This window comes from Hemicordylus capensis, chromosome 2 (genome assembly GCF_027244095.1).
Source record: "Hemicordylus capensis ecotype Gifberg chromosome 2, rHemCap1.1.pri, whole genome shotgun sequence".
NCBI classification, from domain to species: Eukaryota; Metazoa; Chordata; class Lepidosauria; order Squamata; family Cordylidae; genus Hemicordylus; species Hemicordylus capensis.
Window position 1 is genome coordinate 202,811,333 of NC_069658.1, and position 27,590 is coordinate 202,838,922.

General features: G+C 45.7%; 1 protein-coding gene across 3 annotated transcripts; it reads left to right on the top strand.

Moving 5' to 3' along the window:
- The first annotated feature begins 386 nt into the window (after nt 1-386).
- Nucleotides 387-27,075, top strand: TSPAN31 (tetraspanin 31). 3 transcript variants are annotated; one of them, XM_053299798.1, is made up of 6 exons: nt 387-758; nt 4,198-4,365; nt 10,421-10,501; nt 11,266-11,397; nt 20,619-20,732; nt 24,341-27,075. In XM_053299798.1, exons 1-6 carry the CDS (start codon nt 696-698, stop codon nt 24,413-24,415), a joined length of 633 nt encoding a protein of 210 aa, XP_053155773.1. In that variant the 5' UTR covers nt 387-695; the 3' UTR covers nt 24,416-27,075. The 3 variants fall into 3 exon arrangements, with proteins under 3 accessions (XP_053155773.1, XP_053155775.1, XP_053155774.1); XM_053299800.1 differs by lacking the exon at nt 387-758 and adding an exon at nt 782-823; XM_053299799.1 differs by lacking the exon at nt 387-758 and adding an exon at nt 978-1,133.
- The last annotated feature ends 515 nt before the right edge of the window (nt 27,076-27,590 follow it).

The following is a 27,590-nucleotide window of genomic DNA, read 5'->3' on the forward strand; positions in this document are numbered from 1 at the left end:
GTGTCTCTTTGCTCAGAATCACAAATTCTACCCCCATTGAGGGAATAGGTTCATCTAGTAAGCAAATAACTTTGGGGATTTTGAAGGCACGATTATTTCAAACTACCGCAATTCAGAATACCAGTTTTATTTTATTTTATTAAAGTTTTCAGTGTGATAACAATTCTCCTTTCAACAAAGGTAGCAAATAAGAGAAGAAAAAAGGGGGAAGGGAAAGAAAAGAATAAGGGAAGTAAGGGGTTAAGAGAATTGTGTTTAGATTAATTTCCTTCCACCAATGATTGCTCCGCAGATGAGGGCGCCACACAGGAAACGGAAATGAAGGTCGTGCGGAAGTATATTATTTCCCAATACCTCTTTGGCTTCCTACGTCTGCTCGTTTGTCATATCCTCTAGTTCTCATAGGTCTGGGGGAGGGGACTCTTTTCCCGCCTTCTAGGTTCGGTACCCGGATAAGATAGAATTAATCCCCAGCAGGTGACGCTATGCCGCGGGCGCATGCGCTCGGGGGAGGAGCGAGTAGGTGTGCCAGCAAGAGAACGCGCCGAGCAGGTGGAGCGAAGCAGTAGCAGCGCGCAGGCGCGGCGGCAGGCTGGGATTTAAAGGGGCAGGACCAGCGGCTGCTGCCCCTTTGGGGTAGGGGGTGGTGTTGCTCTTTGGGGAGAAGCGGGACTTTGGTGTTCCAGCCGGGGAAGATGGTTTGCGGGGGCTTCGCCTGCTCACGCAATGCGTTGTGCGCCCTCAACGTCGTATACGTGGTGAGTGTGACAGCCGGCTCCCTCCCTCTCCTCTCCACACGGGATTTCGTGGGAGATGGAGGAGGGTGTGTAGGATTAAGAGTATGGAGGGAGGGGGGAAGAAGACCTGGGAGCGGGTGGGCAGAGAGAAGGCGGAGCGGCCTGGGAGGAGATCCCCGGGGAGAGTGGCGGGGGGCCTTGCCCAGGGTGGGGCAGCTGTTGGCCCTTGCGGTGGGGGGGAGGGCACCCAGGGCCATGTGCTGGGGCTCCCGTCATAGGAGTGGTGGGCTAGTGTTGGGCTGCGGCTAGTGAGGCGGCTGGGCCTCCTCCTCCTCCTCCTCCTCCTAGAAAGAAGCGAGGGCGAGGATGACCTCAGCTTGCCTATCAAGAGACTAGGTGAGGTGGCGCATGATGGGAGGAGGCACAGGGCGGTTCACTGGGGGTGTAGCTGTGATGGAGGGTTAATTTGGCACGGCTGGAAGCGGGGACGGGGGGGGGCCTCTGTCCATGTGGCTCCATCATCCTCTGCGATGTGAGGAGGAGGTTAGAGGTGGTTGTTGAAGCTCCTAGAGAGGGCTCGGACAGGGGGTGCCCTTCTCGGTGGAAAGAAAGGAGTCAAATTCAAGGATACTAGGTCCGTGTGATGTGACTGAACCGATATATTGCCCTATCTAGGACATGAAGCGGAGCTTGCAGTGGTGCTTGTCTAGAGCAGACAACAGAAATATATGTTGCTCCACTTTAAAAGATGCCTAGATGCTGCGGCTGGTCTTATTGTCGAGTTCTTTGTTTCTTATTGACTCATTTCCCGTTGTGATTGTGTGGTATGCTGTTAGCAGTACTGTGTTTTGTTTTTTTAAAATCCTTCCTTAAAATTGGCCACAGTTTCCTCTCTATGGTGCTTTACTGGGAAAGCCTTCTATTTCCTCAGTTTTTGTTGTCTGCTCTAGATAGGCACCATTGCAACCTCCCCCTCGTGCCAGTTCGGCAGTATATCATTTCATTCACACTGATCTAGCTTCCTTGAATTTAGCACTTTTATTTCCACTAAATGGGCACCCACTTTTCAAGCCTTCCGTGGCTGGAAGTGAGTGTTAAAGCATTACTTCAGAGTCTTTCCCTGACTGCTTGGAAGCTAAAATAATTATTCCTCCATATTGAATTGACTACTTGTCCAGTCTGTTGCTTATGGCATAGAGGCTTGTCAGAATTGGTCAGTATGTCACAGCAACAAAATAGGGCTCTGCAGCTTGAGTAGGTCCCTGCTAATCTGCAGGAAACTCTTGATCTTCTTAGGTAGTCCGCAGGAAACACTTCTTGCTATTCTGATCCCTCCTATACCTCCTATTCCCTGTATGCACTGGACATAAGTGTTGCTTTTTCCAATTTCCCAGTCCTCCTGATGTATCTTAAGTTCAAGCAGCAACTTGAGCTAATGATGTAAAAGGCTTTACATCATTGCTTTAATAGCAATGCAGTGCTTCATGTGCAAACAGGCATGTTTTATTAAGTAGTATTGCATAAATGATGTGTTGAATGTGGGTATCTCAGCATTTGATGGGCATTGATCTGACTTAAACACTCTTCTCACTGCCCTAAGAAACACAAGATATCTGGGATAGGATAGCAAGTATGAGGGAGGATATTAGGACTGGGCATGTGCCACTGTGTGAGATGTATGGAACAGTGTTGAAATCTTGGGTGGGAGAAAGAATAGAACTTCAGATGCCCTGAATAACACTTACTAAGGGATGCAAGGGTATGACGTAGACTAGATTCTGCACCAGTTAACCTATCTAATCTCATGTTCACCCAGCAGACATCATCTGTCTGTCATTGCCTAACAGATCACTTGAAAATGTCCGATAGGTTCATCAACTCTTTTGCGAGATCTGTTTAGATACAGGCCTGCTCAACTTTGGCCCCCCCAGGTGTGTTTGGATTACAGCTCCCATAATCCCCAGCCACAGTAGCCAATAGCTAGGGATTTGGGAAGTTATAGGCAAACATCTGTAGGAGGGCAGAAGTTGATCAGGACTAGTTTAGAACCAAGCAAAGAAACAAGCTACAGGAGAGGGTGGGGCTTGGAACAGAATGACTGAACAGGAGAGCTACTGCCCTGTGCTAGAAGGAGGTTCCTGCGCTCCACTCCATGTTGCCTATGAGTGGAGCATCGCCGACTGCTTCATTCAGGGCGATGACTTTGCTCAAAATGGCTTGCTGCAGTTTTTGTGCCCTTGTTTAACTTTATAACCCCCTGAGGACAGCTTTTAATAATTTAATTGTGTAGTGTGTTAATGTGGTCATGAAACAGTCAGTATGACTAGAAACGGTCACATGTTAAGATTCTTTAGTGCAGCCATGAGGGCTAGGAACCATCTTAAAAGCTAAAGAAGATCTGTGGGCAAGGTTTCGTGTTCAGCTGTCTAACTCTACAGGGGAGGTGTGTGTATGTGTACTGTGGATTTTCAGACTTTCAGGCAGGATAGTAATAAAAGGGCAGGCTTTTAGGATCTTGCCTCCGTCATCTAAATGTTTGTTCTTCTGGCTGCATACGCAATGACATTGGTGTGCTTCAGGGGCTCACTAACGTCAAACCTGTAAGGAACTATTCCTAACATTAAGATGGAAATGCCACCACTGAAAATAGGGTTTGGTGTCTTTGAGCAGTGATAGCCTTGGATCATCTAAAATTAGTGTTTACATCTTAACTAAGTGCAACTCTGTGTTGTAAATGTGAACTTGGATTTCACAATGGAAATAGGAAATGTTAATGACTGTTTAGCGTAAGGAGAGTACTTGGGGGTTAAAGCAAGAAGGGATTAGTAAGACAGGTGCAACAACGAGAGGTCTGATCTTGCATTGGCAAGCCATTTTTTCAAAGTCTTGCAGTAAACTGGCTATGAGTTTTGTTGCTGCTGAGAGAGTAGAATAGATATTCTTAGCTGGAGGAAAATCTTGCAGAATTCATAAAAGTAAGCTGGCAGTGGAGTTTGCTTTTCTTTGTTTAGGAATGCATTAAAATACTTTAAAAAACCACCACCACCACCATGGTGTAGACAGCTGTTTTACTGTTGTTACCCAATGCCCCTTGTACATTGCTGGGAAAGCATTAGATCACTCAAAATTAAAATCAAGCCCCAAGGGAAGCCTAATCCACCAATTACAGAGCTGAATGGCTTTGATTTTAAGTAGACTTTCAAACCTGTCAATTTGAGAGGAGGAATTACACTTTTTCAAATCTGAAGCATGCTAGATTTTAGATCTTAGCAATTTGTGTGTGCCCCTGTCACTGAAAATGAAGGCGGCAACTTCTTCATGACTTACAGGACTGGGTGTGTGTGTATTAATGTACTAAACCACACAGGAGGGAAATGCTAGGTTTGTGTTTCTTCTTTGCCCATATGCTTCTGACTCTTCCATTCTTCCTCCCCTCCCCCAACTCCTTCTTGCTTTCCAGCTGGTCGGGCTGCTGCTGATTGGCGTGGCCGCCTGGGGTAAAGGCTTCGGCATTGTCTCCAGCATCCACATCATCGGAGGGGTCATTGCTGTGGGTTTCTTCCTGCTTCTCATCGCCATCGTGGGGCTCATCGGTGCTATCAACCATCACCAAGTCATGCTCTTCTTTGTATCCTTCTGTGCAGTTGGCAAGGCAGGAATTGTTGCATTTGTTCTGAGATCTGCCATGCAAAAACCTCTACGGTACTTGTTTATCTTTCCAGGCTTTGCACTGGCAAGCAAACATGACATGGCCAACTAAACTGTGGCAGACCATCCATTGTAGGAGCAAAGAAGTCTGCAGATCAATGCAGAGTTGTAACTTTCTTCTAGTGCTTGGCTCATCATTTTGGAGGGGTTGGCGGAGAGATGCACACATACTTGGTCTAAGACAGGGCTGCCCAAGTTTGATCTTCCTGCTGATGTTGGCCTACAACTCCCATAATTCCCTGATGACTGGCCATTGTGGTTGGGGATTATGGGAGCTGTCATCCAAAACCAGTTGGAGGGCCAAAGTTATGCAGTCTTGGCCTAAGATGTGTGTATGATTCCCCCCACCGCCCGACACTTTACTTTGGGATATCAGACATTGCAAGGAAGATCAGTTTGTTCCCTTTTCTTAAGGCTGCAAGTTAGAGGGTTGACTTCAAACTGAAGATCTACTGTACAGATTTTGGCTCTGTCTGTGGTACATTGTGTGAATTAATCTTTGAGCAGGAAAGAAGGGGAGTTAGTGCAAGGTCCTATCCCAGGTCAAGGAGGTTAGCATTTGATTAACATGGAGTTCAATCCTAGACACACATACTAGGAAATAAGTTTGATTACTCACAAGTAAGTGTGCAGAGTATTGCAGCCTAAGTTGTAATTGCTGGCTGATAGCCAGACTAACCTTCCATGAGCGTGCCAGATTTTTCTGCTGTGTGAGGAGGGAGAGGTTACTTTTGATAAGTCCACCCTTTTCCCTCTATAGCCACCTGTGCCTTCAAAACTATCTCTCTGAGTGTCCCCCAACTCTGAGGGACAGTTTTGGGAGACACAAGTGGCTGTAAGGGAAGGCGGTAATTGTTGAAAATTGCCCCTCTTCCATGCCAATGAGAAATCAGGCATATCTGTGGAAGGTTGGTCCAGATGTCAGCCACTTATTTTTGTTGCCTTTGAATCCTGCCCTTTTTCTGGGGGATTCTTACTTTACTATTTATTTTGAAACACTTTAATCCTGCATTTCACGCACACTGTGGCTCAAAGCTACGTGCAGACTGAAGAACTTAAATGGTATGTAATAGCAAAATAAGCAAGTCAAACAGTATTGCAGCAAATCTAAAGCCACCGTGTGCAGAACAAACAAATATAGGGCAGCCATGACAGCAGGAGTCTTGTCTCGCATCAACCCTGTGAAGTATATAGAATAAGCTGAGAGATGGTGATCCAGTGTACTTCATGGCTGAGTGAGGATTAATAAGGAAGTCCTAAGGTTTCAATGATCTGAATGCCAAAGATATGGACTTGTGTAATTTGTTCACTTCATTATTTATTGAAATCAATCAAAAGTTCAACTAAATGTTGTGAAAGGCAGAGGGCAGCTCCAGGAAATGGCGTCCCCGTGTCCAGTTCTTCCTCATTAACATCTTCCTCATTAACATGTTAGACATCTTAACATGTCTAGTGCCTGACATTGCCTTGGGTTCCATGAAGGGCAAAAGGTAGGATACGGATATAAACATCCTCACTTCTCCACCCACATCCTTGTCCACTGCAGAAGAGGGAACTGACACCATGATGACATTGTGTTACTCTAGAGCAGGGATGCTGTTTTCAGAGGCAGCTCTGCATCTGTGTCTAATTCTACCATGAGTAGCTCTCGCGTAGCCCCCAACCAATAGATTGGAAGCATGCAAACGAGACAGGTGAAAGGGGACTAAACATGGACTGAGGGCCACTTTTATGCAGGATGGCCTAAAAATCCAAGAGCACTCTTCAGACATGGTTAAAAAAAGTGAGAGCCCACTGGCAAGCCCCGCTGCAGCACTTGCATGCTGAGAAATGTTGCCTCCTGTGCTGTCCACGCTTATGTCTGTCTGAAGAGGCAAACACCATGAGTGTGGACAGTGTGTTTGTATGGGGGTGACATTTTTCAGAGTGTCAGCACTGTGGCAGAGCTTGCCAGCATGCTCTCGGGATGTTTTATGCCGATCCAGGGTTCCTTCTTTACCGTCATCTCTTTCAGACATTATTAATGTGATATGGATATCTGCTTCAGGCAAATCATTCTTGCAATATGAAATGGTCTTCAGTGAATACTACACACTTACTCCTTTAGCAGAATGGGTCCCAAACTGGGAACCTCCAGATGTTGCTGAACTACAACTCCCATCAGCCCCAGCTTCAATTTATTGTGGCTGGGGACGATGGGAGCTGTAGTTCAGTAACATCTCAAGGGTCCCAGTTTGGGAACCACTGCTCTAGCACACATAATACAGACATGGAGAGACAATGAGAGTATTCACACAGCCGTTTGGAAGGGTGGGAGGGAAGGCTGCAAGACCTTCCCTTTCTTCAGGATTCCTGCAGGGGACAGGTGCTCTAGGCGCCCATCTCTGCGTCTCCTTGGGCTGCGCTCACTCCCTTAACCCCGATTAGAAGCTGGGCTTAAACGGCAGGCTAGGTGATACTGCCCCACCAGGATCAGGCCCGATCCCAGTGGTCCTCATGCACAGCCTAACCCAGACAGGGCTAGCCAGGGTTAGGCTGCGCATGGGAACAGCCTCAGTATGGTGTAATGATCAGAGTGCTAGATTGGAATGGGGAGATCTGGGTTCCTATCCCCACATAGCTTTGAAGCTTGGTGCTGATCTTCGGCCTGTCACCCTCGTTCAGCTAACCACCTCATAGCATTATTGTTGAGATATAAGGTATGCTACCCTGAACTTGTTTCAAGGGTGAGAGATAATTAGTAGTAGTAGTAATACATGACTTGGCGTTTGAATTCTGCTAATGTTTGGAAGACGTAAAGGTCTGAGTGACTGAAATAGTACCCGTTTGTCAAAGATGTGTGTTCGAGCAGAAGAATGGTAGAACTTTGTTTGCCTTAGTGTGACTATTTCTTTTTGCATGAGATGAAATTGTGGGGGAAAGCAATAGTGCCTTCTGCTTTTTTAATGTCTGACATGGAATGATCTGAAGCAATGGTAACATGCAAGACATTAGCTAAGCAGGGTCCACCCTGGTTGCATATGAATAAGAGGATGTGTGAGCACTGTAAGATATTCCCCTCAGGAGATGGAGCTGCTCTGGAAGGAGCAGAAGGTTCCAAGTTCCCTCCCTGGCATCTCCAAGATAGGTCTGAGAGAGATTCCTGCAAGCTTGGAGAAGCTGCTGCCAGTCTGTGTAGACAATACTGAGCTAGATGGACCAATGGTTTGACTCAGTGTATGGCAGCTTCCTATGTTCCTATTCAGTGGCTTAGCTACAACCAGAAGCAAAAATTGGCACTACTTTTGATGGCATTCAAAACTGAATGAAAAATAACATTCATTGAAGTGATGGCCAGAATTCTAGAGTGTTAAGGGGCACCTAGACCACCATAGCAATAAAATAGGGAAATGCATCATTATAGAACAAAATATAATACAAAACAATAATACAGTTATCCCTTGCCAACTGTGAGGGTTCTGTTGCAGGAAAACCTCGTGGTTGGGGAGCAAAAAAAATGTATTGGAAACAGGGGTTAGGGGAATTGCGATCGGGAAAAGACTGAAAAATAAAGAAAGACTAAAAAACCACCAAAAACACCTGGAATCAGTCATAGTTAGCAAGAGAAGTGAAGGGGGACCCCCAGAAATCACCCTGAACCCCCCAAATTGTGAACCCCCCCAAAATTGCCAAAAAATCTTGCCAAACTGCAGATACTCAGGTCGCAGTTGGTGAGACCTGCCACAATTTCCCAGCTGCGGACACTTAAAACCGCAACTGTAAAACCTGCAGTTGGTGAGGGATGACTGTACAGTAATGTTAACTGTAGGTGCAGAATTCTACAAGTAACTAACTGTGTGTCGAAAAAGGCCCATGTACTTTAGTGTGTGGTGAAAAGATGACTTGAACTCCCAAGATATTTCTTTAAAGTGCACAGGTCATCTTCATTATACAGTTGGTACGGGGATGGCTTTTCCTGTACTGGTGCCTAGATCTTCCTCCTCTCTTATAGGCTGTATTTCCATAACCTCTGCCGGGGTATACAGTGCCGGGATGTAAATAGACGATAGCTGCTAAGCTGAATTTCCTGCCTTCTACAGAACCATAGAAGGTTATGTTGCTTTTCTTATGTTGATTGGGCAACTTTAACGTAGAATAATTGGCACTGTACAAATATTAGTAACATTACCTGCAGTTGCCAGGAATGAAAATGTCTTTTTTTCTACCTTTCATACCTTGTAGGATTTCATGTCAGCACTGTCGCTTCTATGCTATGCATGGAAAAGGGATTTTCCACTCCACTATATTCTCCTAACTTGATTTCAATGCACAAAGAAGCCTGAGAACAGTGTAGGAGGAAGAGGTGGTGTCTAGTATAGTTGTGGAGGTGAAATTCTAGCCTCAAGAGTGCCACTTCACCTTTCGCCCATCCAGATACTAGGTCTCCGTGGGAGGACAGATTTTGTGGGGCTGCTCTAACATGCCTAATGTGTGGGTGGTGAAATATATATTTCCTTTAACTTTTGACTGTTATAACAATGGGGGAGAGAGATGCTGCACTCTACAGGATCTGATGAGAGAGGATAGGTGCAATGTCACTGGGGGTGGGGTTTAAAAATAAGGGCCTTAGCTGCTAAGTATTGCTTCAAATTCCATTCAGAAAGGGGCCCCAATAAAACAAAGTCCAAGCCTGTCAGAGCTGCACCTACAGTTCTTCAAGAGGTAACTGTGATATCCAGAAAAAGGCTTTAAAAAAAACAATTGAGGTATAAGGAAATCTCAGAGCCTCTCCAGTTTCTGGATTGTATTATTGTCTAGAGGCTGCTGGCAGCTGACCACATCATCTGAAAGAGGCCTTTTAAAAGATTGCAGCAAAGTGGTGGTCAGTCCAAGACAGGGGTCCTAGTGATGTCATCTCTTTATAGAGCATGGTACCATAGACTGCCCCCTAGCTGAGGGTGTTTCCTGATCTTGTGAATTTCTGAATAGAATTGCTAAGGTCATATATGACCTAATTGGAGTGGTTTTAACAAATCTCTTCTTTGCTCGCAAGACTTGAAATGAAGAAATACTGATGTCAGTTCTTCTAGTCATTACTGCTAGGAGGCAGGAAGTGTGGAAACAGCTGGCTGTGTGCTTATTGTCTGGTGTACATATACATTCCATACTTGGGGGAACTCCCAGTAGTTTCCTATCAGAATCTTTTGATCAGGTCCAGATCTGCTTAGCTTCAGCAAGTCATCTGCATAAGCTGCCTGTAGACTCTTTTGTGGGCTCCTGCAACTAATCTTTTAGGAAGACAAATGGTACCAAACGTTATGTTGAGTAGTTTTGTGGGTTTATTTTGTTACTATATTTGCTGTGACCTACTTTGGGGGCCTTGCCTGAAAACTGGCATAGAAATACTATAATAAATTTAATAAATACATCTCTCACTCCCAGTCTTTCAGAGGAAATTTAAGGCTGTTCTTTTTATTCAGGCCTTTGGTTAATGAGTAGCTCCCCTTTGTTTCCCAGTTGGCCATAGCTATTTGTTGATTTTTAGTAAAAATTTTAATAAAAAGTTTTGATAGTTTTGTCTGTGGTTTCATATTTGTTGTATACCACCCAGAGGTTCTCGGACAAAGGGCAATATATAAATGTGTGTGGATGAAAACAAGGCTGACAAATGACTTGAGGAGGAATACAGGACCTTCGTAACTTAAAGGAAGGCAGCATAGGACCTAACAGTAAGCTTAAAACTGGAGTAAAAACAATAATAAAACCCCTTTGGATGGCATACCAAACAGATTTCGAAGAGAGGGAGGATGTTCCTTCTCTTGTCACTTAATACCAGGTAACAGTCCAAAAGACACTTAACAGCTGATTGCAGTTCATTTAATAACTAGAGGAAAGCTATCTGCAGCTTAGCTTGTTGGCTGTCCAGTAGCAGTTTTGAGAATCTGAGCATCTCTATACTCTTGCCAAGCATTTCCTTAATAGCATCTTCTCTTCAGTACATGATCATTCTAGGGCTAGTCTTTATTGTCCAGTTTGGAGTCTCCTGTTCATGTCTGGCCCTCACAAAAGACAAACAGGTAAGGCACTATCAACAGGTTCCTGCATTGTTGAGTGTATAGCTTGTGTGTGTCAAGCCTCTACATGTTCCCTCTAGAATGAAGTTTTGTTGCTGCTTGCATTGCATTGGAGAGCAGGTTGTCAAGTGCAAGAATACGGGTGGGGGCCAGCGCTTGTGCCTGCCGCAACAGCTGCCTGCATCTGTTGGGGCCACAACACACATGGTATGATATGGAAGTTGAGATTTCCTTCTGTCAGGAAGGAAATGAGTAGAAGGAACTAGCATACTGTGGTTGAGACCGCAGGCAAAAGGTGAACTCTCTCAGTTGTTCAAGCTCAACAATGGAGAGAGACTTCTGTTGCTCCAAGCAAAGTGATATATTTGCACACAGGTCAGTTACATACCTGCCCTCCGTGACCTCAGCCAGCGGTTGTATGCTCCTGTGAGTTTCCTACATTGCTTGATCAGGGATTCCGGGCAAAAGGGCAGGCTGGTCGTCCTCTCTGCCTTTCCGAGTCATCTTGCTACAGTTCCGAATGGACCTTTGCCTTGGTTATTAGAATGCCTTTGTTGTAGCCCACTATGTACTGTTCTTTGGTGCGCTATGATTGGGCGGCGGCTGCACTATAAAAACTCCCAGCCCATTTACCTACCTTCCACTGTGAGGCACCTTGATTGTGGGGTGGGGATCCAGCTTCCTTGAGTGACTGGACATGGTTGTAAGTCATGTATCAAATCTCTGCCTCAACAGTCTTGTTCACAGAGGTCTCCTTTTTCTCTCAGGAAAGTCTCTTGAGTGTTGCCTGGGAAAAAATGGAAAACAGTACCAGGAAGGCACTGGAAAAGAACTTTAACTGCTGTGGACTGTTCAATACCAGTGCTGAATTTGAAATTGACCGCAGCATGTGCAATGCAGTAAGTATATTTTCTTGGAACACTTGGCTCCTTTCAGGTTGCAGGTAATGGAGCAAATTTCTCTACAGCTTTTACCTGCTGGGAATTATGGAGCCCAGCCTGGGGAGGTTCCGGCTAGTAATTTTAGTCGAGAACAAGGCCTTTTCAGGATCCCTTTCTGGAAGTTGGTGGGTGGTACCGCTAAGCATGGTAAGGACAGGAGTATTGATGGATACATTAACTAGTCAAGGCATATAAGCTCTGACCATGTTGGTTATCCTAGAAGAAGTTAGCAAGAATTGGAGTAAGTTTACTATCCTGTCCTGTTTTTTTGCACTTCCTCTAAAGCTTCCATATGAAACTATTTTACACTGAGAGACCCGTGGTCCATCTAGGTCAGTATTGTCCTCTACACTATTGGCAGTGGCTCCCCAAGGTTTCCGCAAGGGGTATTTCTCAGTCCTCCCTGGGGATGCCAGGGATTGAACCTGGGGATCTTCTGCATGCAAAGCAGGTGCTCTACCATTAATTTGATCTAAACAGTCAATACATATGTTTCAGGAGAACTTTTTAAAAACACGAATAGAAAATAAGTACATATCAAAGAATAGGATTACACTCTCTCTCATGATAAATTAAAGAAATTATAAATTAATTTAATTAATTAATTAAAATAAATTAAAGAAAAATTATTATTATTAATAATTCAATTTCTATACCGCCCTTCTAAAATAGCTCAGGGCGGTTTTTTAAAATAATTTTTTTTTAAATAAAATAAAATAGATTGTTGGCTTCACATTAATTAGAACTTCATACTGATAAACAGAACAGTAGTAGTAGTAAAAGGTTTTGTTAACTTAATACTTATGGCTATGATAATTATTTGACTTAGTTGTCTAGCTTAACACAGATCTCCAGCTTAATGTTTCCTCAAAATCTATCTTTAAAAACCCCTAGATAGTCTCCAGTAGACTGTCAATTTTAATCAGTTTAGACCAGGGTTTCTTAACCTTGGGCCCCCAGATGTTGTTGGACTACACTCCCAGAATCCCCAGCCACAAAGCCATGTCTGGGAATTCTGGGAATTGTAGTCCAACATCTGAGGGCCCAGGGTTAAGAAACACTGGTCTAGACATTTCCCAACATCAAATCAGAATGACTAATCTAAGAACATAAGAACAGCTCTGCTGGATCAGGCCTGGGGAGCCCACAGGCAAGAGCTGAGGGCATGCCCTCTCTCCTGCTGCTTCTCCCCTGCAACTGGCATTGAGAGGCATCTTGCCTCTGAGGCTGGAGGTGGTCTATAGCTCTCCGACTAGTAGCCATTGATAGACCTGTCCTCCATGAATCTATCTAAGCCCCTTTTAAAGCCATCTAAACTAAGTCCCAACCTTCAGTTTCATGGGGTGACCCCTGGTTCTAGTGTTGTGAGAGAGGGAGAAAAATTTATCTCTGTCCACCCTCTCCACTCCATGCATAACTTCATACACCTCGATCATGTCTCCCCTTACTTGCCTCTTTTCCATGGTAAAGAGCCCCAGATGCTGTAGGCTAGCCTCATAAGGAAGGTGCTCCAGGCCCCTGATCATTTTGGTTGCCCTCTTCATCTAGTAGATGGCCTAGAATTCTTCCAGTGTTTCACCAACGTTAATCTTGCTGCAGGTCCACGACACACTGGTAGAATATGATTTACATAATTTAAGACATACTCTTGTATATTAAGATACCCAGACATAGAGTATACCAGGTATGTTTCAGAAGAAATTGTATGTGTAAAATTAGATTAAACCATACCTTGATTTTTACTCTCACTTACCACATGAACAGGAAGTTTACACAGATTAGTAAAACCTTTCCCCTTAAAAATGGATTATTTGAACAACCTGAGACCACTAAACTAATGTGGTATGTGAAGGAAGAAAGAGTCTGGACGAGGGGAACACAATTTATGGAGGAGGAAGGACTAATTGTCCAGTCCTTAGCAGGTTTACTCAGAAGTAAGCTTCACTAAGTTCAGTGTTAAGATCAGACCACAACATTGTTAATTCCAATGTTTATCTAAGTGTATTTTGATACAGTTGATCTAGTCTGCTCTCTGAATTCTTCACCAAACTGGTGTTGCCGGTTTTGTGCTTTTGTGATCTCCTTCCACACTTTCCTTTTTAAGGTTTTTCTTTATTGTAGTCTCTTTCCCTCTTTGGTTGTAATACTTGGAGGTCTGCCTGTCTGCTTCTCTCTACAGCCTTCTGTTAGGTGCACTTAATCATTCTTAAACTATCATATCTTTGCAGATGATATCCAGCTGTGTATCTTCCTCCATGCTATTTCACTTTGTAGGGCTAGTTGTGTTAAGATGTAACAAGAGTAAAGCCAGGATTGTTGTCTTCCTTCCAAACCTGGTCCCTCAAACATTTTCTTAAAATACAATTCCTTCTGCGTGTCATGATTCAAAGCCTTGGAATCCATCCTTTTTTTCATTCTGTTGCTTTCCTAATGCAGTGGCTTTCCAACTTCCTGCCCTCAGGGAGCCCTTTTCAGAACACCTAGGAAGGGTTTCTGGGGCATGTTCTCACAGGTTGTGTCGGATGGTGGCCAGGCCTATTGTGCCTCACTCTGGCTGTCTTTTCAAGGAAGCACTACTATTTTACCCCCTCATTTAGTTTCCAAGGAACCCCAGAACAGTTAACAATCACTGTTGTCCTTATAAATCCCTTGGCAGTTTTATGCTGCCTTTCCTAGCTCTGTTGTTTCTCTTCCACACCCCAAAATTCTAGCCCATGTCCTAATCTTGTCCTTGGACTACTAGCCACCCTCATTTCTCTTTATTCCTATTATCATTGTCCAGAATCCCTGCGGCACATGTGAGCCACCTTGGCTGTTGCTATGACTCTTCGTCCTCTCTGCATCCTCTTCACTGGCTCCCTATTTATTGTCAAGTTCAGTTTTAAACTGTCTCTTCTTACTCCTACAGCTTTGTATAATCTTGCTGCTGCTTCCATTTTTCTCATTTGTCAGTACCAGATCTTCCTTGCTTCATTCTCTCATGCTTGTTCAGTCTTGTGTCTGCAGGTACCTCTTGTCTTTAAGGACACTGAGGGCACCGAGCAGGTCCTTGTTCAGCTTCCGGCTGGGGCAGTACTCATCCCAAGTACCCGCACACGGCGTCAGCATACACATGGCATCTGCACATGCATGGTTGCCATTTGCATGGCCAGCATGGTGTAGCTGCGCATGCACAGATGCCATGTGCGGGTACTTGGGATGAGTACAGCCCCAGCAGGAAGCTGCATGAGGTGGTGGAGAGCAGGTAATGACCTGCTCTCTCCTTTCTTAAAGCTCCCGCTCCCCATGGCACTGAACCAGTGCTTGGACCTCAGTTTGTGCACACCCTTACTTGTCTTCACTTCCCTTTGTATGAAGCCCTTTCGTGTTCTTGGCTAGTCATGCTTCTCTTTTTATTTCTTTCAAACCTCTCTTCATTTAGTTTTCCTCCTTAAGATTCCTGCTACTCTCCAAAAATCTCGAGGATTTTATTTGGAGAGTACATTGCTGCAGAGAAGCCACCTAATGGCGCAGCAGGGAAGTGACTTGACTAGCAAGCCAGAGGTTGTCGGTTCAAATCCCCGCTGGTATGTTCCCCAGACTATGGGAAACACCTATACTGGAATATGCTGAAAGGCATCATCTCATGCTGTACAGAAGATGGCAATGGTAAACCCCTCCTATATTCTACCAAAGACAACCACAGGGCTGGTAGCCATTTTGTCACCAGTTACCTGTCCACCAGCCATAATCTTCTACTGGTGTCCAGAAAGGGAGACACAGATTAATGCTCTCTCAGCCAAGGATCTGCCTACTTGCTGAACTCCACCCCCGCAGGCTTATGGATCCACTTGGATTCCAGAAGGCCCTCGGGGAGTTTCCAGTGTCCAGAGCTGGTGACCCTGTCGAGGCCCTGGTTGATCTCTGGAATGGAGAGACGACCCAGGCTGTTGACACGGTTGCTCCTAAACGCCCTCTCTGGCTTGGTGGAGCCTGTTCGGCTCCTTGGTTTTCCTTGGAGCTTAGGGTGATGAAACAACTTGGGCGACGGCTGGAACGACGCTGGAGGAAGAGTGGTGATGAATCCGACCGAACACGGGCTAGAGCCCATTTTAGGGACTACTCCGTGGTGGTGGGGGCGGTGAAGAAATGCTTTTTCTCCGCCTCCATTGCATCTGCTCAGTGCAGACCAGCGGAGCTGTTTCATATAGCTAAGACATTGCTGCGCACATCCCCCCCCCCCAGGTAATGGGGGAGGAACCATCCACAGCCTGCTGTGATAAGATTGTGTGTCACTTTGCGGATAAAGTCACTCGCATCCGTGCTGATTTGGACTCCAGAGTTTTGGCAGTTCCGGCAGACGTGCCTCTGTTACCATCTGGTCCTTTTGTGTTGGATTCTTTTTAGTTGGTGCGGCCTGAGGATGTGGACAAGATCCTGGGCAGTGTGTGGGCGACATCTTGTGCTCTTGACCCTTGTCCTTCATGGCTAATAAAAGCTGCCAGGGAGGGGACAGGTAGATGGTTGGAGGTGATTATTAATGCCTCATTAAGGGAGGGCAAGATGCCATCGTGCCTCAAGGAGGCGATGGTAAGACCATTATTTTAAAAGCCCTCCCTTGATTCCTCCAACCCGGACAACTATAGACCACCAGTCTCTAACCTGCCCTTTTTGGTCAAGGTGATAGTGTGGTGCAGCGTCCCAGCTGCAGAGAGTCTTGGATGATATGGATTATCTGGACCCTTTTCAATCTGGCTTCCGCCCCGGATATGGGACTGCTTTGGTCGCTCTAGTGGATGACCTATGCCGAGAACTAGACAGGGGGAGGGTCCCTGTTGGTTCTGCTGGACCTCTCGGCAGCGTTTGATAACATCGACCATGGTATCCTTCTGGGCTGCCTCTCGAGTATGGGAATCGGAGGTACTGTGTTGCAGTGGTTCCGCTCATTTCTTGGGGGGAGGGTCCAGAAGGTGGTGCTGGGGGACTACTGCTTGGCTCTGTGGCCACTGGCCTGTGGGGTCCCACAGGGTTCGGTCTTGTCCCCAATGCTGTTTAACATCTACATGAAACCGCTGGGAGAGGTCATCTGGGGACTTGGACTGAGTTGTCAGCAATATGCGGATGACACTAAGCTCTATCTCTCCTTGTCATCTGATCCTAGGGAGGCGGTAGATGTCCTGAATCAGGGGCTGGAGGCCATGATGGGTTGGATGTGGGCTAATACACTGAAATTGAATCCGGACAAGACGGAGGTAATGTTGGTCAGTAGGAGAGCCAATCGGGGTGAGGAGGTTTTACCGGTTCTGGATGGGGTTGCACTCCCCTTGAACGAGCAAGTATGCAACTTGGGGGTATTACTGGACCCGGCTCTGCTTTTGGAAGCTCAGGTGGAGGCCAGGAGTGCCTTTGCACGGCTTTTGGAAGCTCAGGTGGAGGCCAGGGGTGCCTTTGCACGGCTTCGGCTAGTGCGCCAGCTGCGTCCCTTTCTTGATAAGGCAGTTCTGGCCTTATTCTTACCCATGCCTTAGTCACGTCAAGGCTGGATTACTGTAACAAACTCTACGTGGGGCTGCCCTTGAAGAATATCCGGAAACTGCAGCTAGTGCAAAATGCGGCAGCTAGAGTTTTATCTGGAGCTGCCTGGTGGGAGCACATCACACCCATTTTGAAAGAGCTGCACTGGCTACCAGTTTGTTTCTGGGTCCAATTCAAGGTGCTGGTTTTGACCTTTAAAGCCCTTAACAGTTTGGGCCCGGGATACCTGAGGGACGGCCTGCTCCCAAGGGTTACTGCCCGCTTGACGAGGTCATCTGAGGGGCCTCTGCTCCGGGTGCCGACAGTGAGGGAGGCTCGGTTGTCATGCACACGGGACAGGGCCTTCTCTGTTGCTGCCCCCAGACTCTGGAATGCTCTCCCGGTGGCTATTCGCTCCTCTGTCTCCATCACAGCTTTTAGCAAGAGTGTAAAATCCTGGCTTATTGCCTAGGCATTTATTTGGTTCTTTGCTGCTGCTGTTTATACTCTGTATTGCTTTTATGCTTTTGTTTTAAATTTTTAATCAGATTTGTTTAATATTTCTCACTTAATATTTTTAATTGTGTCTTTTTTACCATCTTGTGTTTATATTTTTGCTGTAAACCGCCTTGGGATTGTTTTAATGAAAGGCAGTATATAAATTTAACAACAAACAAACAAACTCAGGTAAAACTAGTTTAGTTAATAAATGTTTTTGTATTTTCTTTTGAATTCCCTTTTGTGCCATGTACCATTTATTCCCATTTTCCCCAGTTTGTTCTATGTGCAACTCCTCAATATATTTCATATAATTAGAAGCTGCTTTAGTCTCATTTTACAAGGTTCTGGAGAGCAGCTTGCAAAACTCTTCTGCATGTGCCTTGTAAGGTCACGCACTACTGTTGGTTTGTTTGTAGAATAATATTGTAGTCTAGAGCTGGGTTGTGTAGACTCTGGCTGTACAGTGTCGATTAAGTTCGAAGCCAGACAGTTCTAGGGTGTTGAAGTAGTGTCTGAGCTGGTGGCTTTAGATCAGGCCTGCTCAATTTAGGCCCCCTAGCTGTTTTTGGACAACAGTTCCCATAATAGGAGAAATAGAGCTATTTCTTCATACCAACTTCATCAGGAAGTGGTATGACCCCCCCCCCTCCAAAAAAAGTGTTTGCCTGGAGGTGATACTGGACTGGATGAGGGATAACAGGCTGAAGTTGAATCCAAACAAGACTGAGGTACTGTCTATAGTGGGTTGGGATCCGAGATATGATTTACATCTGCCTGTCCTGGATGGGGTTACACTCTCCCTAAAAGATCAAGTTTGTAGTCTGGGAGTGCTCCTGGACCTCAAACGCTTCCTGGTTTCTCAGGTTGAGGCTGTGGCCAGGAGTGCTTTTTTATCAGCTTCGGCTGATACACCAAATATGTCCATTTCTGGAGACAAATGAACTTACAACAGTGATACATATGCTGGTAACCTCTACTCTTGACTACTGTAATGCACTCTACGTGGGGCTGCCTTTGTACGTAGTTCGGTAACTGCAATTGGCACAGAATGCGGCAGCCAGATTGGTCTCTTGGTTTACCAGAAGTGACCATTAACATAGATTCTAAAAGAACTGCACTGGCTGTCCATGTTTCCGAATGAAATACAAGTTATTGGATATCCTCCTATATAATAAAGTCCCTGGCGTGTCCGTCCGTGTCTGGTGTCTGCGTCCGTGTCTCCCTTGGCTGTTCTGGGCATGCGCTCCGCTCCGCGCATGCCCAGAACAGCCAAGGGAGACACGACCGCAGGCACCAGGCGGCCATGTTGGCCGGTTGGTCGGCCCAGCCGCGGGGAGGCCAGAGCGGCAGCGGTGGGTCTGGGCCAGCCGCGGGGAGGGCAGAGGCGGGAAGGGGAGAGACGGCGTCGCCGTCGCCGCCAGACGGGGTGAGGAGGCAGCGGAAAAAGCTGGCCTAGGCGGGGGCAGAGCTGCCGCCGCCGCCGCCGATGGACAGGGGGGAGGAGGCGGCGGGGGAAGCCGACTGAGGCGCCACCGCCGCTGGGCCAAGGGAAGGAGGCAGCGGAAGAAGCCGGAAAGGGGAGGCAGGCAGTGGCGGGGGGGCCCAGGCCCAGCTGGGGAGACCGGCGGTGGCACGGAGGCCGATGGCGAAGGGCCCGGCCGGAGACTAGGGCGGGGGGACAGAGGCAGCGGCAGGCCCGGCTGCGGAAGCCACAGTCGGCGGCCGCCGGACCGACCTGGAAAGGGGAGGCCAGCGGTGGTGGGGGCCCAGGCCCGGCCGGTGAGGCGGTGGCAGCCTTGGGTACTGGGGCGGAAGGTGCGGGGAAAAGGCTACTAGCGCCTGTTATTTTAACGGGCTGAAAGATACTAGTTACCTATAAAGCCCTTAACGGCTTAGGTTCAAGGTATTTGAGAGTTCCTTCTGTCATGAACCGCCGCCTATTAAGATCATCTGGAGAAGCCCAGCTGCAGTTGCTGCCAACTCATTTGGTGGTGACTCAGGACTGGGCCTTCTCTGTGGCTGCCCCAGGGCTTTGGAACACACTCCCTGCTGAAATAAGAGCATCTTCTTCTCTGTTTTTAGGAGGACCTTGAAAACATACCTATTTTCCCAGGCCTTCAACTGAAATCAAATTTTAAATTTTAATGTGTGTTTTACCTATGACTTAATCTTTTTATGGATTTTAAATGTTTTATATTGTTTATTCTGTACACCGCCTAGAGATTTCTATACTAGGCAGTACATCAATTCAATAAATAATCCCCAACCACAGTGGCCAATAGCCAGGGATTATGAGAACTGTAGGCCTACATCTGCAGGAGGGCTGAAGTTGAACAGCCCTGCTTTAGATCATAAATTGTGTTCAAATCTATCTTCCCTCTCCAAGTTTGAAACAGAAGTTGGCTGGGCGGAGTCTGTCTTACTACTATTATTTGCATATCTATTTCCAACAAAAGTTCCTAAAGTGGGTTTACATAGGAAAAAGATGGTTCTATGTCCCCCAAGGGGCTCACAGTCTAAATAGAAACAAGGTGGATACAGAAACAGCCACTAGGTGTGTGCAGTGCAGAGGTAAGATAGAGCCAGTTGCTCTCCTCCTGCTAAATAAAGAGAATTGCCACTTTGCCTAGATAGCAGGGGAAATATGTAAGAGTCCTGCTTGGCTGGACCTTGGTGTCACCAAAGAAAACCTCCCCCCTGCTCCGCCCCATTTCCAGATTAGTGTTTCATTTTAAAGGCTTCCTTTTAATAAAGCAGTGGATACATTGCTGTTCATGTGGTGCTTTTAAACATTAAGTGTAGACAGTCCATGTAAAATCAATAGGAGAAGGGCAAACTGATGGCTGAGTCAACATTTGACTTGCTGATACAAGTGTCTTGTCATTTTAGTTGCAAAGCCAGGGAAGAACCAGGCTTGCACGACATAACACTCTGAGCTCTGCCTCTGTATTATATCTGTCTTCACCTAACATAGATTCACACAGCTATTCTGTTCAGGCAAATGATCAGCTGCTTCTGTGATTTCTTCATTCAAGCGGTGCTAGTCTGCCAGTTGTCATTCTCAGTCTTGAGCAACTAACTTTTGAGTCGATTTTTAGGCCACTCCTAATGAAGATAGCTTGACAGCCTAGGATTCTGTCCCTCCAACTAACTGAAAACCACACTGCATTTGTCACCCTCTGCAGGAGTGCAAAACACCAGACACAGAGTGTCCTGAATGTGGTGAAAAGATGAAGGAGCATGCAAGCGAGGCCTTGAAAATCCTTGGTGGAGTTGGGCTCTTTTTCAGTTTCACAGAGGTAATGTAAATGTATACACCACTTCTAATCAAAATTTCAAAATCTTTTAAGCTTATTTTGTTAAACCAGCAACAACACACTCAAAACAATCTAAGTTAAAAAACCAGTGTGCGTAGGAAACATTAGGCTGCTCCATAAGTGGGACAAGCACCCTTTCGCAATACTTGAAGCCAGTAGGAGAAACTCAGACTAACCAAATGGTACCAAGACTGCTTGACCATTTGCTCACTGTCTTACAGAGGTTGGGAATGACTAGAATTTCTGCTGGGAAAAGGAATTGCCTCTCTGGACTGAGAGTGTTTGCTCATATTTAGCTATTTCGCTTCCACAGCTGTAGGATATATAATTCCACAAACGCATACTCACTCTCCTCCTCTTCCCATGACCATCTCAATGGCTTGATTTCAGGAGGTATTTAGTGCTAAGAAGAGTGTGTTGTATGCTCTTAAACCTAGCAAGAGAGTACATAGGATGAGACACTTGGAGTATAATTAAGGCTGCATGCATACACTCCCACTTAAATCTTGCACCCAGACAATCCAAATTCTATATCAGGACAATCTTAATTTCTACACAATCTTACTTTGAACAACTCCTTCTGGTTTTGCTCATCAGGCGGAAGGCAACAAGCTATGGAGGGCACTAGAAGTTTACAACTACCACTAGCAATCTTAGTCCACTACCTCTCTGCTTCTTGAAATCTCAGCAGGCTTGCAACCTGAAAATCTTCATGACATTTCTCAGGAAGGAGAGCTCTGCATCCAGTGCCACACATCCCACTTTCTTGCAGAATTGTGGTATGGCCCCTTGTCAATTCAGAAAGAAACAAATTCTCTCAGAATCATGTTTGTTCTCTCTTCAAAAGTTGGTTTCCCCCATAGTGCTCAGAGCTACTCCAGGTAATCTTTCGGTGGTAACTCAATCCAGCTGAATACCAAACTTCTGCTGGGAAAGTGACCACCAATAAGCAGCACCCAAGCATTTATTTGGGCTTAGTACAAAGTTTGTAACAGGAGCTCTCCTTCAATATACACACCAGCCTGCAGTTGTAGCTTTATATTTATATACCAAATTTTGGCGGGGCACAAGGAGTGAGCGTTGCCTTCCAGGCACTATTCCCTATCCCTATGTGTTTCTTTCTGTAAGGCGTAGATATCAACCGATTCACTTGTGGGCCTGTAAATCCTACAGTAGTACTGGTGACTTCCCCTGTGGCTAGGATCAATGTCCTTAATTGCACAGTGCTCTGTCCCTCTCTACGTATCTGTGGATAGGGACAGAGCACAAGGAACTTTGGGACTTGTAGTTCTTGACGGCATGTCACATGAGCAAAGCATGCATCTCTGACTTACAAGCTCCAGAAGTTCACAAGCAGACAATCTCAGCACCGTCTGTTCTGCAGAAGGGCCCAGTGCCATGCTTGTTCTGCTCTAGCACTGCTGCTCATTTGCTCTAATGAATCTCAGTGTCAACACCCTATATTAGTATATAACTGATCACAAAATTCCTCAGGCAGGGTCTACAATTTAAGCTGATTTCCCCCTCTCTCATGCTAATGTGAATGCAACCTAGGCTAGAACCCCCTGCATATCCAGGTCCTGGTAAATGTACCCTTATTCTCCTCCTGCCCCACCATCCATGCTTACACCTTGTCAGTAAGGGCATTTCCCCTGTGTTAAAATGTGAATGCAATCAAGAATTATCAGTGTTTCGAACTCAACTGATAAGGTCACCTAGAATCAGAGGCTGGATGCTCTAACATAACAGCCCTTCTGGATCAGGCCAAAAGCCTCTTGCCTAGCACCCTGTTACACAGTGGCTCACCATTATGCCTCTGAGAAGCCCACAGGCAGGAGGCGAAGACATGCCCTGCTGTTTCCCTGCAAATGGTATTGAGAGGCATCTTGCCTCTGAGTCTGGAGGTGGCTTATAGCCACCAGACTAGTAGCCATTGATAGACCTGTCCTCTATGAACTTGTCTAAGCCCCTTTTAAAGCCATCCAACTAGTGTCCATCACCACATCACATGTCAGATAATTCCATAGACTAATTGTGCTGTGTGAAAAAGTACTTTTGTTGGTCCTAAGTTTTCTAGCATTCAGTTTCATGGAATGACTCCTGGTTCTAGTGTTGTGAGAGAGGGAGAAATGTTTCTCTGTCCACTTTCTCCATGCATAACTTTATATACCTCTATCTTGTGCCCTTTAGTTGCATCTAAAACAGACCAGATGCTGTAGCCTTGTTTCATAAGGTATTCCAGGCCCCTGATCATCTTGGTTGCCCTCTTCTGCACCTTTTCCAGTTCTACAATGTCCTCAAGTCATGGTGACCAGAACTGTATGAAGTACTCCAAATGTGGCCACGCCATAGACTTCTATAAGAGCATCACAATATTAGCATTCTCATTTCCAATCCCCTTCCTAATGATCCCTAGTATGGAATTTGCCTCTTGCACAGCTGCTGTGCAAAGTTGACACTTTCAACTAACTGTCCACCACAACCCCAAGATCTCTCTCCTGGTCAGTCACTGACAAATACTTATATACTGCTGTTTCACAAAAAAGTTTCCGAAGCGGTTTACATAAAGAAATAATAAGATGGATCCCTGTCCCCGAAGTGCTCACAATCTAAAAAGAAGCATAAGATAGACACCAGCAACAGTCACTGGAGGTACTGTGCTGGGGCTGGTTAGGGCCAGTTCATCTCCCCCTGCTAAATAAAGAGCATCACCACATTAAAGAGGATCTGACAGCTCAGATCCCATCGGTGTATATATGAAGTTGGATTTTTTGCATCAATGTGTATCACTTTACACTTGCTTACACTGAGCCGCATTTGTCATTGTCACCCACTCTGTTTGGAGAGATCCTTTCAGAGCTCCTCACAATCTGTTTTGAATATCGCTACCCCAAATAGTTTAGTGTGTCATCTTTAAATTTGGCCGCTGCTTACCCCAACTTCTCGATCATTTATGAATGTTAAAGAGCACTGGTCCAGATCCTTGGGACCCCATTTTTACTTCCTTCCATTGTGAAAACCCTCCATTTATTCCTACCCTGTTTCCTGTTCTTAAACCAGTTACCAATCCACACATGAACCTGCCCCTTATCCCATGACTGCTCTTTACTCAAGAGCCTTAGGTGGGAAACATTGTCAAAAGCTTTTTGGAAGTCCAAGTGAATGCTCTGGGAAGCTTTCCCACTGATCTCCCTACCTTGAGAAAGGACACCCTTTGCCCATCACAGGTAAGGTTGCTGCCACTTCTGCTCCTGGCTGTTCCCCTACAGCCAAGGCAGAATTTTAACAAGTACAGACTTTGCTGACATGCAAGATAATACTGGGAAACTGTACCTTGTTGACTTTCTGCCTCTTGCACACCCGTGAACTATGAAGAAAACCCCAACAACTATAAGACATATTTGTTCTGCTTTTCCTTGAGAGCCTGACTAAGCGATTCTACCATCTCCCATTGAAGAACTCCGCTTCAGCTATGATACTGATGTAAAGCACAACCTCACTCCCTATATTAAGTGTATGAAGCATGATGACTTGGGCGTTGCCTTTTGGAAAGTCCTATGATTGAAGGCTTAATTCTGCTTTTCTTTCAGATCCTTGGAGTGTGGCTTGCCATGCGCTACAGAAACCAGAAAGACCCAAGAGCCAATCCCAGTGCCTTTTTATAGAAGCTGCTCCTCCTTTCCCACCTCATGTGCTCCTCCAGCTAGCTGCCCATCCATTATCCAAGAAAGCCTATTTCCATCACTCTTGAACAAAGCCATCCCTTGTAGGCCCTGTGATGGAGGAGGGACTTTGCCATCATGCCAAACTGCTGATTGGATGAAAGAGCAAAGGCTGCATCCTTGGCATGAAGCCTTTGGCCGATGGCAAATGCGATCCAGCGCTTAAATAATAGGGAGTCAGGTTGAGTTGGAGTGAGCCAGTGTCCTCTCTTTGCCAAGCCACTTGCCTAGTTGCTGTGCTGCTCATAGCTACAATCACTATGGTGTTTTTAAAGCTTTTATGGTGGTTTTTTAAAAACAAGGCTTGCCCTAGATCTTTTTGCCTCTCTAGTCGTCAACCTGTCAGGGCAAAGTGCTCTACCCCCTGTGAGCAGAGAAGGGCATCCTTCTTCTGCCATAAGACTGCCTTTCACAGAACATTCATTTTGTTCTTGCTGGGGCAGCACATCTGCAAGCACAGTAGATGCCGTTTCCACATGCAACAGGTCTAAGTGAAGGACCAGGTTTTAGCCAAACAATTGTTGGAGCTAAACTGTGGGCACATATTTGAGAAGGTGTTTTTTTTTTTAATCCCCCAATTGAAGTTTGTGTGAATTTCTGACTTACAATCATACGTATGGGTCACCTCTCTCTGCAGAGAAAGCAGGGGCCTGTGTAAGCCTGTTCAGAGAACAGGATCGCCCATGATTTAACTAGACTCTGTGTTTTAAGCTGACTTTAAAGTGGCTTAACTCTCATGAAAAAGGAACAGGGCTTGAAATATGTTTAGAGCTTGCTGGGAACCAAGGGATATCTGTTCGCTTTATAGCACCTTGTGATTCCTTGGATGGAAAAATGCAACTGCAATATGCTTGTAGTGCAGATATGCCCTGCCCTTTTAAATTCAATCCCTGTGTGCATTTGGTGCGACTAAGGATGTATGAGGGAATTTGCAGAATAGATTAACTAGGCTCAGTCCATTCTCATTTGAATAAACTCATTTTGCTCTAGTGCTCCAGAAGAAACTGGAGAAGCGGCAACCAGTGTTCTTTCCCCTAAGAACATGAGGCATTGTCGATTTGGCCCTAGTTCCTTCCCTTCTGATGGTCTCTCCCATTATAGAGTTTGCCTAGTTTTCTTCCCAGAAGGAAAGCATGGAGGTTGTGTGCTAGTGGAAATCTTTAGAGGTTTGCCTTCCAGAGCGAAGAAGGCACCTTTGGCTTCTTACCCCCATAACTGGACAGCAGAGTAGAAAGGGGTTAGGTGGCTGGTTACGTGGGCAGAGCAAAGGATCAAGCACCATCCTAGCTCAGCATCTCCAAAGACTAAGAGTTAGAAGTCACTTGCTGCCTTCAGAGAGGCTACAGTGGCACGGAGAGAACAGCTGTTAAGTACTGCAAGGTCTCAGCCAAAAAGTAAGAGACTTGTAAAGGCAGCTGCCTCTCCTCCGTTTTCTGTTCTAGTGCCACCTTTCCATAACTGCTTGAGGGGCTGCAGCAAAGAGTGTTCTTTTCCATAAATCAATTCTGCAAGGGCTGGAAAGTGTTTCCTGTACAAGGGAAGGCTCTCTCGACTGCTTTCAAGACAAAAGTCTAGTCCCTTAATTATCAAAGGGCATGCACCAATATTCTTTTCATGATTTCTGTCACTTGTTAAGAGGGTGGAAATAAAGGCATCACAAGGCCAAGTAGCAATGTGAAAGTCTTAAGGAGAAGACGATGGATGTTTTAGGTACTGCACCCGATGGGCAGCATGCTATTTATTTATTTTGGGCTGGTGGGGAGGGAGATAATGTACCCTTAAGGCTGGCTTCGTGGGGACAGCAGTACTTTCAGTAGACAAATCCATACACAGGGGCAGGTGGAATTAAGTTGGCAGCTTCTGCAGAAACAGTTGGGCCAGGGCTGTTCTGCTGCTCAGCTCGTAAGGGGGCTACAGCAGATATGACTTCCTCAATCAACTAGTTAATGACTTGAGACTGGCACTGTGGGGGGATATTCAGTATTTTAAAGGTGCAGATAAGCTATAGTGCTATATACTGCCTTTTCAAAGCTGTGTGTGTGGCGGGGGGGGGGGGAGATCGCTCAATCAAGCCCATTACAGTCCCCCATTCCTCTCAGCTAACCGCTTCAACCAAACTGTGCAAAGGGAGTGCAGAGAACTCTGGCAGAGAACAATTTGCTGAGCTGCATTACCAGCAGGGCTGATGGGAGCTAGCCAACATGCACTTTATACAGGATAGCAGGTTAAAAAAATGGTTGTGACTCACAGCCAGGTAGTATTACAAAGGGGTCGTGCCCCCCACCAATCCATGTCCGCCTAAAGGGAAGGGCTAGACAGATGTTTGCTCAGCCACAGAAAGCTCAGAAATAGTAGTCGTTAGCTACTACTTCCCGTGCTGCACATTTGCTAGAGACTATCCTTACCGAGGTTGGGCAGTAGAGGAACTGCTCAGAATTACATGGAAGTTGAAAGATTTGATTCTGGTTCAGAATCAAATTCAGATCATCAGATGGCTTCATCAAGACCTACACATTTCTACCATCATGTACATCTTGACCACTGCCATTGTAGACTGAAGTTACTTTGTTACAGGCCATTTGAATAAATACATTTCTGTCAAATCCTAGCCTCTAGTATTCACTTGTGGTGGGAAGAATGCAGAGGACACAGGGTGTGTGCAAGTGCATTACAGTGCAGAATGCCAATGCCATAAAGTTATACAGTAGATCTTGCCAAATTAAAATATTTTAAATAAATAAATTCTGAAATTATGTTTTTACATTGTAACAGGTTCTATAGAGGGAAAATGAGTTATTGCAAATCCATGCTTCTCATGTTTCCTAATAGGTTCACCAGCTACAAGGCTGATGTTCATCCACTAAACACCATGCATACACTTAAATTTATTACAATTAGTAGGTTTTTGGAAATACTTTCCCCCTTCCAACATACTTATCTGTGTCAACATTTATTCTAGCAAGAGGCAGCAACGCCCTCATTGTATTTAGACTTCTTGAACTAGCCTAAAGCAGAAAGCAAAAAAATCCAGATTGGAAAGGGATTAGCTGCAAGCTAGTTTTTCAGAACAAATCAGGCTCTCCCATGGATATTTGCCTTGCCAGATCAAGTCAAAAGT